The following is a 19,202-nucleotide window of genomic DNA, read 5'->3' as shown; positions in this document are numbered from 1 at the left end:
TTTCACAGTAAAGTTTAAGAGAAGTGGAACATATTTACTCAGCAACACCTCACTCTTGAGTTTAATTTAAATTCACGGCTTTAAACATATTTCTTGAACAGCGACTATTAGCCAATCCTAGGTGGGACGTGCCATACTATCGGCCAATCCAAGAGCCGCATGCCATGCGCCCGGGTTTGGCCGCAGGTCATTGGACAGCCTGCTCTGAATAAGAACTGCTAACCAATCACAGTGAAGGAGGGCAGGACTTGTCGCAATACGGGCGGTAAATATAGCGGCTCAAATACACAGAGCAACGATGAGGAGTAGAGAAGGGAGTTGTGGGATTCATTGAGGGTCGGTCTGGTGTGTAATTTTCGCAGTTCTCGGACAAAAATATGACTGTTACTATTTAAAACCGACTTTTAATGTTTATTCGTTTGAAGTGGAAACGGCCTGGCTATGGAGCCAGAGCCTGTAGATAATTTTAAGTTAAAGCTCTGAACAATTCTCGTGGCTTGTGTGTCGAGGTAAGCTGAATGTATTTTTCTTTCAGAATTATTGAAAACATAATTAAAGGTAGCTGGGGTTTCTTATTATATTTGTAGCTTAGGATCAAACCAATTCACGGTCCCTAACGGCTATCGTTAGTAGTCAGGCTTTGTTGTCTGTAGCTTGTTATTTATAGTTAGCGACTGAGAACTGTAAAACGTAAAAGTTATTTCGTTATTACATTTGTTTCGTTGTGGGTTTAAACATTTCCAAGTGCGCCCTTGAATTGGGCATAATACAAGTGTCCAGCCTGCTACTTATGTAGATAGTTAACTGAATGATTGTTGGCTTACGACTGGTCTCGCAAAAAAAAAAAAAAAACATAATTCTGATCATGTGAAAATACGCTTTGGTGTTTTGCCGTCGCCGTCGACCCACACAAACAGTCTACGTGTAATTAGTCACGGCTAATGATAAGTTAATGATTAACCTGGGAGCGCCTGTAGTTGTAGTTAAGTTAGGCTGCTGTAAGCGACCGGGTCCGTTCACAAGGCTGAGTGTTTCATTGATTGTTTGTTGTTTAGTTGCATTATGACGTATTACGAAGGTTTTTGTGCTTTATTCTTTTCTTAACGTTCTGTTTGGTTTGGCCTGGTTACGTGTTCGTATTATCTAAAGGTTTTTCTGTGTGTTCTTTGTGTAGGGAATTGAGTCCGCGTTCAGGAGGAATACAGAGGAACCTTGACTGGGGGCAAAAACACCACTAATAAAACCATTAATTAAAAAAATAAATGAATAAAAGCGGGTGGTGGCGTTTTAACTCGAAAGATATTTTTGGGCATGGGTCACGTCGCGCGGTGCTAACAGCGCCGCCAGTTGTGCAGCACACACGCAGCCATGTGTACAAGAGATTTAGTAGAAAATGAGGATTGGACGTGAGCTACGTGCGCATCTGGGAGTAGACGAGATGAAATGGAGAGCTTGGGCAGCGCGGAGCTTTTAGGCGAAAGCTCTCCTTGTAGAAACCCAGGCGTTTGCTCCAAGCCAGAGAAAGTGGACCACGGTTCGGCGGAAGGCCATGCGGCGGTGAAAATGGGAGTGAAGGCGCCGTACTGCGCACCCGCGGCCGGGAGCAGCACGGCCGCCGAGCTGCTGGCGGATCTGGCGTCTAAAACGGTGGGGCCTGGGATCACAGTGCTGAAGAAGGAGGCCAAAACTGGCGTGCCCTTGTTCAACGGAGGGATAGTATCCCCCTCCGCCACTACTGAGGGCAGCCACAATGGGGTACCAGCCCAGACCCCCAATGGCTATAGACAGTTGAATGGACTGGGCGACATTCAGAATGGTCTCACACTAAGGCCAGTGGAAAACTCCTCACACGAAATATGTCCCCTGCTCGCAAAGAGATTGAACGGAGAGCTGAAATGCAAGCAGCCGCAGCCTCACAGACGAAGAGATGATGAAAACAGGACCACGGGGTCCTGGGCTCAAGATGAAGCAAGCGTGGGGTCTTCAGCTGCTTCAGAGGAGCCCAACGGATCGGACACTTGTGCCACTACTGAGTGCAAAAGAAGAAGGGTTGATGCCGAATCAAATCCTGAGAGTGGAAAGAGCACGCCAGCTGTTGTGCCCTTCGCAGGTAACAGCATCTGCAGCAACTCCCACACTGTGTCTTCACCCAGCAGGGTCCACCACAGACACAAAGTGACATGGAATTCCACTTCAGGGAGTGCACCCTCTGTGGCGCCTGTGGTGGGAGCAGGGGCTGGTTGGTCGGCAGAACACATCGCCAAGCTGTACATTGTGCCTTGTATGAAATACTACGGCATCTGTGTTAAAGACGGCTTCCTGGGCCCACGGCTCGGGGACAAAGTCCTGAAAGAGGTGGAGACCCTCAATAACAGCGGGAAGTTCCGCGGAGGGCAGCTGGTGAGCCAAAGGAATATCCCCTCTAATAACATCCGGGGGGACCAGATAGCCTGGGTGGAGGGCAAGGAACCAGGATGTGACAGTATAGGCATCCTCATGGCTCACATTGACGAGGCCATCATGCACAGTTCAGCTAATGGCCAGCTTGGGAATTACGCCATCAATGGCCGTACAAAGGTAAGCTAAAAAGCATGTGTGTGTGTGTGTTGTTATAACTTATAATAAGAGTTTCCACAAAATGAACATATACAGACATTACTTATGTAATAATTATATGGAAATACTTTTAAGCTATGATGTTTTGATTCGGGAGAAGGGATGCGTTCGCTTGTTTGTGTACACGTAGTAGGACATATAGATATATAATACATTACTAAACACGGTTTGGCTCTGTTTAGCTTCTCATAATTGTAATATTACTGACTAACATGGGTAGAAAGAGTGTTCAGAATGACACTTCCTCTCCTATTATATGAGCTTTCTTGCTCTGCAGTGGTGTTGCAAGTGCAGCATAGCCAGTAAGTATGCATTACTCACTAATAGAGGCTGCAAAAGCAGTGGTAAACATGATTGCAGTATGGACTGTGTAGTGCGTGACGGAAGTTGTGGGCAGCTATGGCAGGGAGTGATCAAGTCACCTGATGTCTTAGTGTTGTGAACCTTCATCACTGTATGTAGGCTGCAGTATGCGGTCTCATTGGTCCCCAGAATAAAGGCTGTTGTGCTCACAAAATAAGGCCTTTACCTGCTCTGTGCCTTGTCTTGGGCAGAGCTACTGTTCTATCAGCTCCCAGGATCAGCACTTCTCCAGCTTTGAAGACTACTCTGTCAGTAAATACCTGCAACCCGTAGCAAAACAATGCATTTTACTGCTGGTAGTGATGTACGAGCTTGTGTGTGTATTTGTTGTAGCTGGTTTTTTCATATTTGCTGAAGAAAACACTTATTAAAGCTGACCTACTGGAAGGGTTTATCTTTCCTGATTAAAAAAAAATGCTGTACTTACAGTAACATTAACCAAGTTCTGGTACCTTGTTTACACCTTGTTTATAAAAAATATTTGAACCACAGACAGGGTAGATGCTTTAGTTTGACTTTTTTCATGTAGTAAAAAATAAAAGCCAAGTAGCAAATGTATTTCAAAAGAACCTGAGGTTGGAGCCATGGAGGTTCGCTTCAATGACCCAGATGTACTCCACACATTCCACCATGCCCTTCAGTACACATACAAAGGAGAGGAAATGCTCAACTGACGCAGGTGTAGTTACTTGAGTCATGTCAATACCTTGTGTTCATTTTGCTCCAGGTTCTATACGCTGCTTGTCACATTTTTCCACACAGATGAAAGGCAAAAAATGGCAAAAAAAGAAATAAATCTCTGACGATTAATATTCACTGTTGATATTTTAACTCTGATTGGTTTGGTCATGATGGAGCAGCAGGTAGTGTCTCAGTCACAGCTCCAGTGTTCTGGAGGTTGTGGGTTCTAGCCCCGCTCGGGGTGATTGTCTGTGAGGAGTGTGGTGTGTTCTCTCTGTGTCTGCGTGGGTTTCCTCCAGGTGCTCCGGTTTCCTCCCACACTCCAAAAACACACGGTTGTAGGTGGATTGGCGACTCAAAAGTGTCCGTAGGTGTGAGTGTGTTTCGCCCTGTGAAGGACTGACGCTTCCTCCAGGGTGTGTTCCCATCTTGTGCCCAATGATTCTGAGTAGGCTCTGGACCCACCGCCGCCCTGAACTGGATAAGGGTTACAGACAGTGAATGAATGGTTTGGTCATTGCAGGTTGATTTGTTTTCTTGGTTTTGCTTGGCCTTTCTTTCTCCTCTGATCTTCCCTTTTCTTTGTTTCTGCATTCCGTACATGATCATAAGTTACAGTAGTTAGAATATTGTGAATGAACACAGTATTAAGGGTAATTAAGTGTTCATGACTGAGCACCTGTATCGTTAAACTGAATGCCATATACATTTTAGTTTGTAAACACTTGTAGTAAATGATATATGAACACATTAAGGTGAATAAATATACACGTGTATTTCTTGTTTTACCATCACCAAAAAAGTTAACATTAGCAGTAAATCTGGACTTTTAACCAGCATCAATTAATTCAAGCCTGTAGCTGAAATGCATCTGGAAACTTCACATGTTTCCCGTGCTGAAAGAAACCAGAGCTAGAGGACGCTTTTTCGAAATGGAAGGACTCGGGGTGGTGGCTTTGGCACTGGTGTGAGAGTAGCAGTGGGCAGCCGATGTTTGCTACAGCCCATGAGTGCATTGTTCAGTGTGCTTATGATTTATCTTCCCTGTTGTGCTGGCTTTTCTTGTACTTGTATGAATTTATCACCAGGTTAGCGCTCACCAAACCCCTTATTGTACAGAATACTAAACAGAACAGTTTATCTTTTAAGATGGCTATCATGGGCTTGAAAACCACTACTTAACATTTCAACTTCTTGCCAGTGGTTTGTGATGAAACCGATTAAACCGATTGCCCGAAAAAAGGGTTTCCAACTACGTTTCTTGTCTAATAGCAACAAGCAAGTCAAAACAATAGCATTCAGCAACCATAAAAGTAGGTAAGAGTGCGGTGAGTAATCTCCAGCCGATGACCCAAACCAAATAAGAGCTCCATTTACTTGAGTAAGGGCGGAATAGTGCAAGTTAGGAGTCACAGAGGAGTCACAAGAAGATTTTAACTTGTATCATTACAGCAGAATTGCTCGTCCTTGAAATGATCTATTTCCTACTGGCTCACTAACAGGTTATAAGGGTATTCTCACTCTCTCTCTCTTTCTCTCTCTCTCTTTCTCTCTCTCTCTTTCTCTCTCTCTCTCTCTCTCTCTCTCTCTCTCTTTCTCTCTCTCTCTCTCTCTCTTTCTCTCTCTCTCTCTCTCTCTCTCTCTCTCTCTCTTTCACTACCCCCTCCTCACCCCCTCCTAATCACCCCTCCCCCTCTTATATTCCTTTTCTCCAGTGCCTTATCAGCCCCTTTCTTGCTAGTTGGACAAAATTTTCCCCCCACCGTTTCCTTGACAACAGGGCACGGAGCACAGTGCGGAGAGTGAGCGTTAGGGTGAGTCTGGATGGCCGTGCCTAGAAAAATGCCCAGAAAAATGCGAGTGCCACGTAAACAACCTCTGCCTGCTTCATCGCTTTAGCACAAAGACCAGCTCTCGTATCTTCTCTTCTGCTGTATACATTACCCGCACAAATGCAAAGCAAGGAATGTGGAAAAATGGAGATGTGCTGGACGGATGGAATCAGAAAGCAGAAGAGAGACAGAGAGTGGGAGGGGGATGGAGCATTTAACAACACTGTCCACATGGTAACAGGAGTCTGCTGCAGTGTGTCCTCGTGTGCCCCTCCCCGAACTGCAGACGGGCAGATACCTTACTTTGTGTAGTAGAACAGCAAACAACATGGTGCTACGTGAAACAACAAAAACGTCATAACGTCACCTGACAATAGCTAACGCTTTAGCACAGACACTCTAATGCACTCTTAGAAAAAAGAGATGCACTGTACAGGTCAGTGAAGGTACACGGTAAATATACCTTTAAATGTACAACAGTGGTTTTAAGTCCATTTTTGTTCCCTAAAGGTACACATCATTCTCTCCTCTATAATGAGAGGTGGATATCTTTATGGAAAAGAAAAGAACATAATACAAGTCCTGGAACAGTTATGGTGCAGTTATATTCCCTTTCTAATGGTACTATGTACTTACGTATGTTTTACTTATGAGTGTACAGAATAATTCAAGCCATGCCCTTTTCATTATAATCACTGGTTACAGCTCATTGTTTAAAGTTTTCCTTAGAAACAAAAAGATATTTTGTGTAATTTAGCCATATTCCTGTCTTTTAACCAGTTTCCATTAGTGTTCCTGCGATTTCAGATCGACACTCAGGATTTTGGCAGTAAATGGGAGGCAGCGACTAAAGTGCTGTAGAAGAGAGTGAGTCAGTCATGCGGTGTTTGGCCATGGGAGACAGGATTGCTCTGTGATTTCATGGTGTTTTCAAGAGTTTCATTCACTGACTTAACTGGGTTTTCTCAATAGATAGCCACAACCACAACAAAGTTGCGTCTTTCAGCCTCAGACACATACAAATTACTCTGAGTGTCGTATTCTTATAACGTCCCAAATATTTAAAGGACGGCAGGGTGAAATGCGAGTGGGGCAGCAGGGGATGGGGGGGGGGGGGGGTTAGAACGAGCTTTGCCGTGTTTCTCAACAGTGTGACTCAGAGTCAGGCACAAAGCCCTGACACCAGACCCCAGTTCTGAGAATTTCAACCAGACTCGATGTCACGTACACACGCACAGACAGATAAACGGATAACACCTCACACGTGTCCTATCACGTTCTGCTCAAATGCTTAAGTAAACTGATTGCATTGACTTATTTGGATTGTTAAGTTACATTCAAAAGCTTTTGTTCTAACTTCATAGCCTTTGTTTATTCACTCGCCCTTAAAATTCCACTCCAAATATTTTCCCTTATTTTATATCGATTTCAAATGAAAATGTTGATTGTGATGTGATCATTCACATAAAATACTGTAATTTAGTTTATTTCAACACCAGAAAACGTCAGTATGTTTCATAGATGAGGAAAAAGTTCCCAGGAGTCCATAAGAAAATGACAAAGAGAAAGTAGCTGAAGTGTTAAATGAGGAAACATTGTATGTCATTATCGTACACAAAAATGAGTGTGACGCATAGCGGCCTTTGACAAACTCTCTGACTGTTGGTTGATTCACATTCACTCTGAGTTCTTGCCAAGATGCTCCGCAGCTGACAGGAGTGTTAAATGTTTAGGGTTGCGATTGTTACACAGATTGGGCAGTGTCCCCGTTATTAGTGTGGCCTTATTTCATCCCACTGTCCTCCTTTCTCACACTTTTGTAAAATGTGCGCTGTCAGGTTTATTCTGATTTCAAAATGACTCCCAGAACTAGACGAGACTGTGAGCATGTTTTTAATACTCTTTGTCATAGTGTATGAATGTGGTTGGTGTGGTACATTGGTAACACCATTGAATTCCACGTGAGAGACCTGGGTTCGATTCCAGGTCCTTGGGAAAGACTCCTAACACTACACTGGCCGAGTTGTAATACCGGTAGCCTTGAAAGACGCTCTGGATAAGAGCGTCTGCCTAAATGCTATACATGTAAATGCATTATTGAATTAGTCCTACCTCCTCAGCAAATAATCTAAATAGCATTACTTCATTTGTAAATGCGTACTCATTTATACACTAGGCCCTCTGTATCCTTGGGGGAAATGGTCCCAGGATCCCCCGCGAATACCAGGATCTGCATATCATCGCTTCTTAATTTTCAACGGAAGTCAGTATAACAAGATTTTATTTCAAGTAATTTTAGAGCATTTATATTGGTCCAGTCTTCATGAGATTTTCACACAATGTGAAGGACAGCGGTGTTCAAAAATGTAGTAAACTAGAAATCAACAAATGGAGATACATGTACAATCCACCTATGTGTCGTCTTGCAAACTTATTATACACAATACAGTGTAATTGCTGTATAATTATTTTCTATACTCTGTAGCTGAGGGAGGACTGGACCTGTTCACTACAGATGCAAGCAGCAAACGAGTGAGAGGCAAAGTGAACAGTGCTCAAACTGCGAGTGCCTGAGAGAGTCAGGGGAATTGTGAAATGAAGGGCTGGTGCAGCGTATGTCGACACCTTACTTAATTTGTGTGGATTCAGCGTAATGCTCAGTGCCAATTTCCTATTATGCTTTTTGGCCTTTATTTTTTTCCTCTTTTGAATATTTTGGATCCACATTTGGTTCAATCTGCTGATGTGGAACTGGCTGATAGGACGGTGTTAAAATGCTCATATACACAGTACCAGTCAAAATTTGGACACACCCACTCAGGGAGGGGTTTCCTTTGTTTTGGGCCGTTTTCCACATGTTGTGAATGTACAGCACCGGTCAAAAGTTTGGACACATCTTCTCATTCAATGTTTTTTCTTGTTTTTTTTTTCAAATATTTTCTAGGTTGTAAATAAATGTGGAAGGCATTAAAACTATGAAGGAACACATATGGAATTATGTAGTGAACAACAAAGTGTTAAACAAAGCAGCATATGTTTTATACTTTAGACTCTTCACAGTAGCCCCCTGTTGCTTTGATGACAGCTTCACACACTCTCTCCGTTCTCTCAGTCAGCTTCATGAGGTCGTCACCTGGAACGGTTTTCAGTGAACAGCTGTTAATCTGTAGAACCGCTCTCTTCTTAATGTGTCTGAGACTGTAACTGGGGTTGTGCAGAGGTAGGGGCTGGTACACAGTTCTATGCAGTGACTAGCTCTACTCCACCAATCACTGATGAGGAGATGTGTCCAATCTTTTGACTGGTACTGTACCTGTTTACGTTCTAAAGGGTTTATTCTAAAAAGTACATATTTATTCATTCATTTAAAATGTATGTGCATTAACCACATTGTTTATTTATTTTAAATGTTAACGTTTAACTCTGAATAGCTTTGGTGTTGAACTACGGTATTTAATTTCTAACAGTTGTCTGACAGATGGCAAGCAATGAATAGCACCCACATGTGGAACAGTACCTAATCGTGCAAGATTCTGTGAATGCGTGAGTTAAATGCCAGACAAACTTGTTCCCTCACCTCAAAATTACAGTTTTCCAGATTCAGAAGCTTTTTAAAAATACTATTTCACTACTTTTATATATGTTTTACGTTCTCTCCCATTAAAACGTTTTACTGGTCCTTTCTGTGCTGAAATATAATTTTATAATGCCGTAGTTTTATTGTTTTTACTATTTTGCATTTGATTTGCTTCAATGATTCTTCTGTGATTTAAGATTCTGTGTAAGGCTCTTTATGACAGTTACAGCATATTTCTCAAGTGAAACTTTAACATGCACTGGTCAAGTATCGATTTGCTCGTGATCTCTAAAGCAAGTATTTTTCCTACATCTACATTAATAAATTCAAGGCTGACCCAGAATCTACAGGGAGCTTAGTGTTGATGCTTTGTGTTTAGTGTGAATAGTGTGTTTTGTTTGTGACTATATGTAGCAGGAAAAGGTTGCACTTATTTATCTTAAGAATGTAACCAGCCCTTGTGCAGTGGAATGCAGATTTTGCACGATAATGTCACCGTGTTTGGGAATACAAGCTTTTTTTTTAATTATTATTATTATTGTAGTGCAAGTAACTTTTCTGTTTTTTGTATTTTTTATTTATTTTTTTTAAATTTCTTGATTTTCGTGAAAAGTGGTTATTTTCTGACTATTTTTTTTGTTGCACCACCCTCCACTGATGTCATTCCATGTCCCAGAAGGACGTCTGTCCTGTGGGGGGTTATCCGGCTCATTTTCCAGGCTCAACTAACCATCGCCTTCATTCTCTTAAATGAAGGACCCCCTCTCAAACACTCTGATATTTCCACTGTGTTGGGGGTCGCCCAGACCTCATTCTGAACTTAACTCACTAAACCTCACACATTCAGCCAAGAGAAATGCCTCTTCTATCCACAAACATATAAGGCAAACCTCATGTGAGAATTCGGGTTTGTCTGGGTTCACAGTGTGTCGGTGTATGTGTGGTTTTGCTTGTACAAACAGCTCCTAATTACATTTGTGATAGAAATTAATCGGTCTGCCCATTACTGGGACAGAGCAAAGTTTAATCACCAGACAACAGAGCAGAAGTGCTGTGTAATGAGTGCACACAAGCACAACTGCTCCGAGAACCACATGGGCAGAAAAAACTTGTCCACTTGGCAGGTTGTGTGACTGTGCCCCATTTTGACTTCAGTCCACTTGTAATTGGACTGTAGGGCACCACTCAGCTATTTTTGGTGTTAACTTCAATGCTATTCCAGCACCGCTGGCTTATAGGACTGTGGGAAAGATCAAGCAAGGGGTGTTTTAACATTTTAATTTAAAAAAGACAGAGATATTAAACAGAGTACACGTACAGTACAAATTATTATTTTTTTAATGCTGTGGAAATGTGAGCACAAATGTGATTGTTTCTGATGTTTTAAAGATCTGTTTATCTGATGAAGACCGTTTTGATGCTCTTAACGTACACACTGCAGGATTATTAGAAATCCAATTTTCTCTGTATCGTTTAATCCGTTTTGAACTTTTGTAAGTCAGAGATGTACACACTGAGCCATGCGCCGTTCCATGAGCTGCTGTAGTGTACACGTGACCCACTGTGTTTACCCCCCTGCATTGGGGAAGGGATGATGCGTGATAAGAGCTGAAATAACAGAGAGCAAGGAGCTTGTTTGGGCGGGGAGGGCATGATGCGTTCTCTCTAGGGCTTGATAAAATACTGGCAGTAATCTGAAAGTCAGTCAGAAACCCGTGGAACCCTGATGGCTCAATTTCCTTTTGAAACGGCCCCTTCTCCTCCCACTTCACTAGGAATGCAGCACACCATCCGAAGTCATCGAATGGTGTGACCACCATAACAGAGGGCACAGCCACAGGAAAGCAATAACATAGAAGCAGAACTGCACAGTAAAAGCCACATATTAGATCAAATTTAACTTGTTCCACTGATATATACAATAAAAATAAAATGCACCATAACGGTAGTAATTAGATTAAAGGTAATGTTGCTTAAAGGTAATTTACTAAAGCAAATAATGGGGTTAACAATGAGGAGTTTTGAATTCATTTCTCACAACGAAGGGGGTTAAACATGAAGGAAAAGTGGGCTTAAAGGGTTCGGCTGTTTTGGCTTTTCTTCTGGTTGTAAACTTGCATTGGAATAGAGTGTCACTGACCACTGACAGAGTAGTTAGGGTATGGCAGGGGGACGTGGCTGGGCATGGCATAAAAGCACAGTATGTTATCTTTAGTGCTCAGGCGTGCATTCGCTGAGGCAGGTGCGACAGAAATAATTAATCATCTTGACACCAGGGTCGGCTCTAAACTGGAGTACTGGCCGCCTGCGATCGAGTGGTGGACTGCTACTTTGAAAAGCTATATGAAAGTGTGTGTTTTTTTTTTTTTTTTGGTGGTTTGGGTCACATTTGAAAGAAATTGGCTTGAAAGTGCATAGAGTTTGTAGGTGGTAAGTCTATCGTCGTCAGATACCTCAAATAATAAGTAATGAATATTTATTGCCATTACCTATGCTCCAAACTGAGTGCTTATTTGTGTAGGTTATGGACTCACACTACTTAGCAATCAAGAAGTACACTTTGTCTCTGAAATATCGTCTGTTTTTATGTTGTCCACTCACTGAGATTTGGTTTCTCTGAATGACCTCTCTGCTTTCCTTTCTAGGCTATGGTGGCGTGTTACCCTGGCAACGGCACAAGATACGTGCGTCACGTGGATAACCCAAACGGAGACGGACGCTGCATTACCTGCATCTACTATCTTAATAAGGACTGGGATGTGAAGGTACGGTATCTTGCACCCTCTTCCTCTTGCTGATGTCAAACCAGCCTGGTCTGCTGGAAACAACATCAATGTGTATTCCATGCACAGCACGCAACCAGATAGCATGCAGCTGTGTGAGGCCCGATGTACAGATGAGTGCTCTCTATGTTACTGTGAGGATTTCTTCATCTTATCTGGATGTGTGATCTGTTTGTGTCTGTTTTCTATGTGCGTACGTATACGCAGGTTCATGGGGGCCTATTGCAGCTCTACCCGGAGGGCAGAAATGTCGTTGCTAACATCGAACCGCTCTTTGACCGCCTGCTCATTTTCTGGTCGGACCGGCGGAACCCTCATGAAGTGAAGCCCGCTTACGCCAGGCGGTAAGCTATCACAGAGTTACAGTCCACATAGGTCTGAAACAGTCAGCTCGAGGCATGCCACGTGACAAATCACACAAACACACCCATATCACGCCTATTCCCCTGCAGTCTGCAACTGACTGCAGTTTTGTGCTGTACACACACCCACATGCTTCCTCTCGACAAATGCACTTCGTTACCTCTCTCCTGGTTGACCTTAGCACACTCATTCATGCACGTCTCTACGCTGAGGGCTCAATGTTTTATGCCTTTTATGTCTGTTTCAGTTACAGATCTGAAATGTCCTGCCTGTGTGTGCTACATGCAACATGTGCATGAGCTTAAACACAGTTGATGTGCCACACTCATGGCAAATGTGGTCAATTTTCATGTGCATCTGAGAGCACCGCACAAAAACCTTCTGAATTTACTAACGTTTAATTAACTCGCAGTGGCCAGTTTTGTATCAGTTTGCCATTTAAATCAGGGGTAATTAATTCAAATTCATTAAGGTCCCGTAAGAGAACATTTTCTCGAGCCAAGGTCCGGAACATAACAAATAACCTGCATATGATCAGTTCCATATCCTGCATATTGTCGTTAAAGGAATTTCAAATAAATTTACACTTTCAGTTACATTTCATTATATTTCAACAAGATTTATAAATATTATAAATAACAAATACTTTAAATAAAATGTCATTTTCTCATTTCAAGCAAAATTGTTAAACATAATAAGGTTATATTTAAATAAAGTCCCTAATGACTTGTAGTTGCACACAGTAAATTCTTCAGTGTTAAATTAACACTATTAGTGATAATTTAACACTGTCAGTGTTAACACTAATAGTGTTGATTTAACACTAGAGAATTTGCTGTGCAGTTGACTCTACTGCTTTTCTGTAACCAGCAATCTGATTGGTTCTTATTGCTGGAGGGCGGGACTTTATGCGAAAACAGAATTTCAACCCGTAATCGTTCCCTTCCCGAAAGTGTCCCAAAAGAGCTTTTATCTCGTCTCTTGGGCTGTTTTTACTGGCCCCAGGACAGCGGCATCTGGACCCTGCCCTGTGAGTGTCACTCACTGGAGTCACAGCGCTCATCATAATGCACAGATCTGATTGGCTGAGGAGCCTCACGTGTGATATGCAGAAACACACGTGATTGGGCTGTGAGTTTCCTGGAGCGCTAAACCTGAACCGTAACGACTAGAAGAGTCACATCACTTCAAACACAAAAATTTAAACAGGTCCTAATAGTTTATCAGTTACAGGTCCAGGTCCGGATCGGACAGCGTCTGGGTCCGGACCTGGACCATGCTCCGCCTGTTCCTGACCCGATTTAAAGAGACTGCTTCAAACAATGGCAGAAGTCTCAAAATACATGCTGAAAAAAGAAGCATTGTGTGTGCATTTTGAAATCACATCATGGGACATTTGCCTGCCTGAACTCATATTTAGACTCTCTTCAGTCAGCCACCGGTGTTGATCCCAAACTTTATTTGATCTTGTACTATAGAACTCAAAGTCTCAGTAGGCTTTCCTCAGGAAGAGTCTTCTGTTGAAAGGTGTTTGCGTAGCATTTTTGGCTCTTACACTGCACCTAAAAAAACACATTATCCTTTTGTTATTTGCATGATCTCGAGTGCAGATAGGGTTATTGGGAATAGCAGTGTTGTAGGCAAGGGGACTGTAAGTATGGCTAGGTATCTCCTGTGTGTATTAACCGGTGACAGCTGGGGGGTGAGGCAGGGCACAGGAAGTACGCTTTTCCTGACTGTGAGAGGCCAGCAGCTCAGTATCAGTGCTTATGGACTATGGGGAGAGAGACAGGAATAAACAAATGAGCCCCACTGAGCAGCCCTCCTCCACTTGCATTCTCACTGATGTGTTTACTACAAAAGCAGCAGTGTTGTATTTGGGGCTGTCGCCACTGGTTTAGTAAGTCATCAAATAATCTACAGATTACTTAAACAAATAAATGAGAAATTAGAGATGTATTAGACAATATGCTCAGCACAGCATCCACTGAACTGAAAAGTAACAAACCAGCTGTGAAAAGCTTTTAGGAAATACTTCATTAAATGAATTCCATGGAAACTTGTGGTAAATGTTTTTAATATGAATCAGGTTGTGTCTCTCTTGATTTGCAGAATCATCTTGGAGCTTCATTTCAATTTAATCAAAGTTTCATTGATTCACTACAACCATAGTCCGGAATAATCTATTGAAAATATGTGTGTGTTCTGTACACTGCTTTTCTTGGCATGGCCAGTTGTTCTTTGGCAAATGTGTATGTTGTAATATGGCTGCCTCTTCTCACATCTTTGTTTTTCAAACCGCAGCTATGCCATCACTGTCTGGTACTTTGACGCAAAAGAACGGGCTGAAGCCAAGGAAAAATACAGACTAGGTGAGTTCCAGGAATTTTCCGTAGTTAGATGTTAAACAAGAGCTGGTAGTATTTCTTTCATAGAGCACAACTTTCCATGAGGTGAACAGCATTCTACTGTGAATATTAGCTCCTTACTGTTAGCCTTCGGGGCATTCACCAAAACTCATTCCGTGGACGACTCACTATCATATTCTAATGATTAGAAAATTTATCTTTGGTGCGTTTTACAGAATAATTCTCGTGTGTGTGTGTGTGTAAAACTAACTAGGGCTAAGCATCATAGAAGTGTAATAAAATTCCATGTTATTCACTCCCAGGTTTCAGCACCTACAGCACTGTGCAGAGGTCTTAGGCCCCTAAGATAATGATATATATTTAATCTAATGCCTTCTCAGTGAGCGTGAGGCTGGTATAAAGTTATATATAATCACAGTAAACACAAACAAATAATAATATAAAACAAATAGGAAATATAAGATAATGTTTTTCTATAAAGTAGTAGGTGAGAGTGAGTTTGAAGAACAATGTTTGTTCAGATTCTCCTTGATTCACATGAATTTGTTAAATCCTCAGCACACATTATTTAAAATAATTATTTATTCACCACTAAAACTAGATACTGGATGATCACCTCAAATAATACAGACTCCACGAGGAGAGATTTGGACAATGTTAAACAACACATTCACACACAGAGGCTCACGCTGGAGTAATGTGATGTTGTTTAGTAAATAAACACTTATTGCTCAGATAAATAGCTTTTTAAATCTCAGTCTCTGGAGCCTAACACCTTTGCACAGTACTGTGTGTACCTACAATGTATGTGCTAATAATCATACTTGTTCCAAAGATTAACCAGTTAATTTATGCTCTATATTGCTATTATTAGCAGGGTTTCTTGATTTGCAGTCAGTAAATATACACTCACTGCACACCACCTGTAGATTAATTCCTGTTGATTCCATGTGTTCTTATCTAATAAGTATGTTTTTTATATTTTGTTTTACCCTCATTCTTTCTGCAAATTGCTAAGCAAACTTGTGTCTCTTCCATTTTGTTTTTTTTTTTGCAGCTTCGGGACAGAAAGGGGTTGAAGTGCTGGTCACTCAAAGTGATAACACCTAAACTCTCACCAGCTCAGGCAACACAGTGTGTCCTTCCATGAATGTGCCTACTCCTGCTGCTATCTGAACAACTGTTTTCAGGGGAAGACACAGGGAGCAACAAAGGCAACAAGGCCAATGCAGCCAAACGGCTCCTACATCTGACCGATCAGAGACACTTTGATGAGATCCTGATGGCCAACGTAGAGGCTGAGACGACAAGAGAGGACTGCTATCGGATGGGTCACTGGCTGTCAGTCTCACCCAGCCTGGCCACATCTGTATGGCTCAAGAACTTGTTTTATTTGTTCTCACTGTTGTGAGAATTTGTAAATGAAAATGGTAAAATGTTTAAGAGCCAAACATTATTGGACTATTTGCCTCTTTATATTAAGTACTGTTTTTGCATAGTAATAAATCAGATTCTCTCTGCTCACACATGCTCCTTTATATGTGTTAGCACGTCCTCGTTTATAAAAATACAAAAAAACACAACGAAAGCATGGTCCGAATCAAATCGTAGCCTCCGTGAATGGACAGTGCTTCAGAGCGTCCACTCAGACCTGACGAACACAGAGGATCTTTACACGCAGTGTCCTGGAAAGACATTTCAGAGAAGTCGCAGAACCTTACGTCCGCTGGTACTGAAAACAAGAGACTGGTCAGGTGCCCAAGCATCAAACACACTCAGAGAATTCACACTCAGTCTTGCCTCCACTGATAGCAGTGAAACATTTGGGGAGGCCGAAATGGAGGTCGAAACAGGGTTCAGGGAATATGACCTTTTTTGTTTGCGTGCAGATGTGTGTGGGGTTTTTTTTTTTTCTTTTTCAAGTGAAAATGTTAGCCTTTCGTTGCTCACCTTTGCCTGTTATAAATGTTCTTATAAACTAAATGGCCTTCTCTTCGAAAGCACAGACTAAGTGACGTTTGAAACTGATGTGATGTGCTAATTTGCCTTTAAAAGGCCTCTCTGAACCTCCACGAAGATGCACTTGACTGAGTCATCTATAAAAATAGAGATCTGACCGTCTGTCACTGCAAGAGTCATAACACACAACTGAGTTTTTAATGCAGAGCAGAGCTCATCTGTTCAGCCGTGAATACACCCTCCCCCTGCTGGGACTTCTCTATCATTGTGCCTAAATTCTCAGAAGGCTGCGCAGGTTCAAACCCAGTGTAGTACAAGAAAAGAAAGGGACATGGGATCTTGGTATGAGTGTGATGATAGACAAACTGAGATTTGAGTATTCTGTCTACACCACAGTTGGATCGGCAAAGCACAGGCTTTAAATAACCTCGTCATTAACGTTTACCATTGCAAGAAAAGCTACGTAACCTTTCACCATAGAAAGAATGTGTATCATTTATTACACAGACAGAGTACACAATATCCCATGGTAAATTTGTTGCAGTGAATTTCATTTTTTCAAACATATGGAAATAAGTACAATTAGGATGTCAGTAAAACATGAGTCAGAGCTGGAGTCTGGGGTCAGAATAAGTCCAGGTCATGTACTGAGATACAAACTGACCTATGTAGACAATAGCATGAGAGTTGGATGTAGCCCTTTCTGTTTAAATGACACATTTGTTGATGGTCAGAGAAGTCCTTAACAAAGCACTTTACTGTACAAAAAAATGTGATGTCTGAACGAGAGAGAAAAATATATGACATGGAAACTGCTTTGTGCTGTGTATAACACAATAATAAAAATGCAATAGACAATTTAAAAACAATAGAAAACATTAAATATTTGCTTATTTTTTCTGTTTTGCTGTATTTAATTAAAACAGGTCTCTGATTTTTTTTTAACACATTGCTGTGTCTTACAGTGCTACACCATATTACTTTGTGTATTATGTAAACTTTTGAATTGGCGCATAAATATTGAAATGAATTTGTTTACGTGGTTTTTGTAAGAACTTGGACTCGAGGAAAGCTTCAGGAGGTTTGTTGACTTCTGGCTGTTGATAACATCTACTCATTATTCTCAAAGTTGGAAGGAGAAATGTTTTATCCAGCTCTTTATGCCTTTGGTCCTTTTTGTGCTGGTGCATGGGGAGCGTGAGACAAATTAAGTTGTGTACTCCAGCAAACTGGATTAGATAAGAGTTAAACGCCTGACGTGATTAAAGTGCAGAATATTAGAGGAAGGCTATATTTATGTCTGCGTCTTGTGACAGGGGATAGGAAATCTGTTTTGTTTATATACAGTATACAATCACTCCATCTCTGGAAGTAACTGGGCAGTCGGCATTCATTTGTTTCTTGGCATGATTAGGTTATGCACAGAGCTAGAAAATGGTCTAGATTTGATTGTAGATTGTGGCTACTGTTACGTTCTTTCAGAACATGTGATAAAAAATCAGAATAACCCCAACAAACTGGTACGGTGCTGAGTAGGAATGTACTGACCGGAGAATAGAAAATGAACTCCTGAGAGTTTAAAATGAACAGTGAGAGAAGCCTTTGCGAATTGTATTTTGTACTATTTATAGCACGACTATAACACTTTGGGACGACAAATAATCCTCCTGTACCAGAGTGTAAGACAAAAACAATGGAAAAGGTTGAGATAAAGCATGTTGCCATTTAGGAGACATGATGTCAGATCTATGTTTAGCTGCTGGTGGATCAGGTTTGCTCACTTGCCGTCGTTGATGAGGTGACTGTGACTACAATTCTGAAAAATGCTAGTATGAGAACGTTAACTTTCAGTCTGAACGTCACCGCGCATTCATTTCCCTTGTGTCTAAGCTACTGAATATGTTTCAAAAGCCAGCAATCCTCAGGCTGTTTGCCTAGTTGCTTATGGACCACTGAAATGGCAAACATTGATTAGTTTATTAATTCAAATGCATTTTCTTTAAAGCTGACAGCTATGACATAATTTTGAGTGACGTGAGATTGAGTACAGTGTCAAAAATCATCTATAGGGTATAGTTTTAAAGGATCTCACTCAGAAATGTTGATCTACAGGGTGCGCCATTTATACGGATACACCTTAATAAAATGGGAATGGTTGGTGCCACAAACAGGAAGTTAATATCACCAACCATTCCCATTTTATTAAGGTGTATCCATATAAATGGCCCACCCTGTATTTTTCTAATGAACGTTCTCGTGTGTCAGTGTTTAGCAACACAATGTGCGTAGAATCCCACTCAAACCAAAACAGGACACAAAGTTTTCAAAAATTTCACTCTAGGTGCAACATGATTAAAATCTCAAGATGAAATCCTCCTTTTAAGGCACAGAGCAGAGGACTGTAAGCCTCTTACAGGACCACAGTGTCATTGTCATATGAAAACTGCCTTGTACAGAATGATGACTTCATAGAAACTCTTATGACCAAGTCCCCTCATCATAAACATGGACTCAAATAAATGTTTACATTTTTTAAATAATAATTTGAGTTATATCTTAGCATTTTATACAGAAGCAACTCTATATTGTGCACATTTTCCTTCTCAGATCGACCTGGATTTAACACAGAAAACTGCCGCACTGGTGTCCCCCAAAATCA

At 41.5% G+C, this 19,202-nt stretch overlaps 1 protein-coding gene across 1 annotated transcript; it reads left to right on the top strand.

The window, feature by feature from the left end:
• The first annotated feature begins 277 nt into the window (after positions 1–277).
• On the top strand, positions 278–17,558 carry egln2 (egl-9 family hypoxia-inducible factor 2). The gene is made up of 6 exons (XM_066658689.1): positions 278–509; positions 1,175–2,577; positions 11,715–11,834; positions 12,060–12,196; positions 14,520–14,587; positions 15,642–17,558. Exons 2-6 carry the CDS (start codon positions 1,444–1,446, stop codon positions 15,692–15,694), a joined length of 1,512 nt encoding a protein of 503 aa, XP_066514786.1. The 5' UTR covers positions 278–509; positions 1,175–1,443; the 3' UTR covers positions 15,695–17,558.
• The last annotated feature ends 1,644 nt before the right edge of the window (positions 17,559–19,202 follow it).

Source organism: Hoplias malabaricus, chromosome 1 (assembly GCF_029633855.1).
Source record: "Hoplias malabaricus isolate fHopMal1 chromosome 1, fHopMal1.hap1, whole genome shotgun sequence".
Lineage (NCBI taxonomy): Eukaryota > Metazoa > Chordata > Actinopteri > Characiformes > Erythrinidae > Hoplias > Hoplias malabaricus.
The sequence above is the reverse complement of the archived record's forward strand: the minus strand, read 5'-3'. Positions and strand labels throughout refer to the sequence as shown.

What these genes read in the sequence shown, in the direction of transcription:
- egln2 (XM_066658689.1), top strand. Translation starts at nt 1,444, where the DNA reads ATGGAGAGCTTGGGCAGCGCGGAGCTTTTAGGCGAAAGCTCTCCTTGT. An exon ending in AAGCCCGCTTACGCCAGGCG is followed by an intron (nt 12,197 to 14,519) that starts GTAAGCTATCAC and finishes TTCAAACCGCAG; the next exon opens with CTATGCCATCACTGTCTGGT. An exon ending in CAAGGAAAAATACAGACTAG is followed by an intron (nt 14,588 to 15,641) that starts GTGAGTTCCAGG and finishes TTTTTTTTGCAG; the next exon opens with CTTCGGGACAGAAAGGGGTT.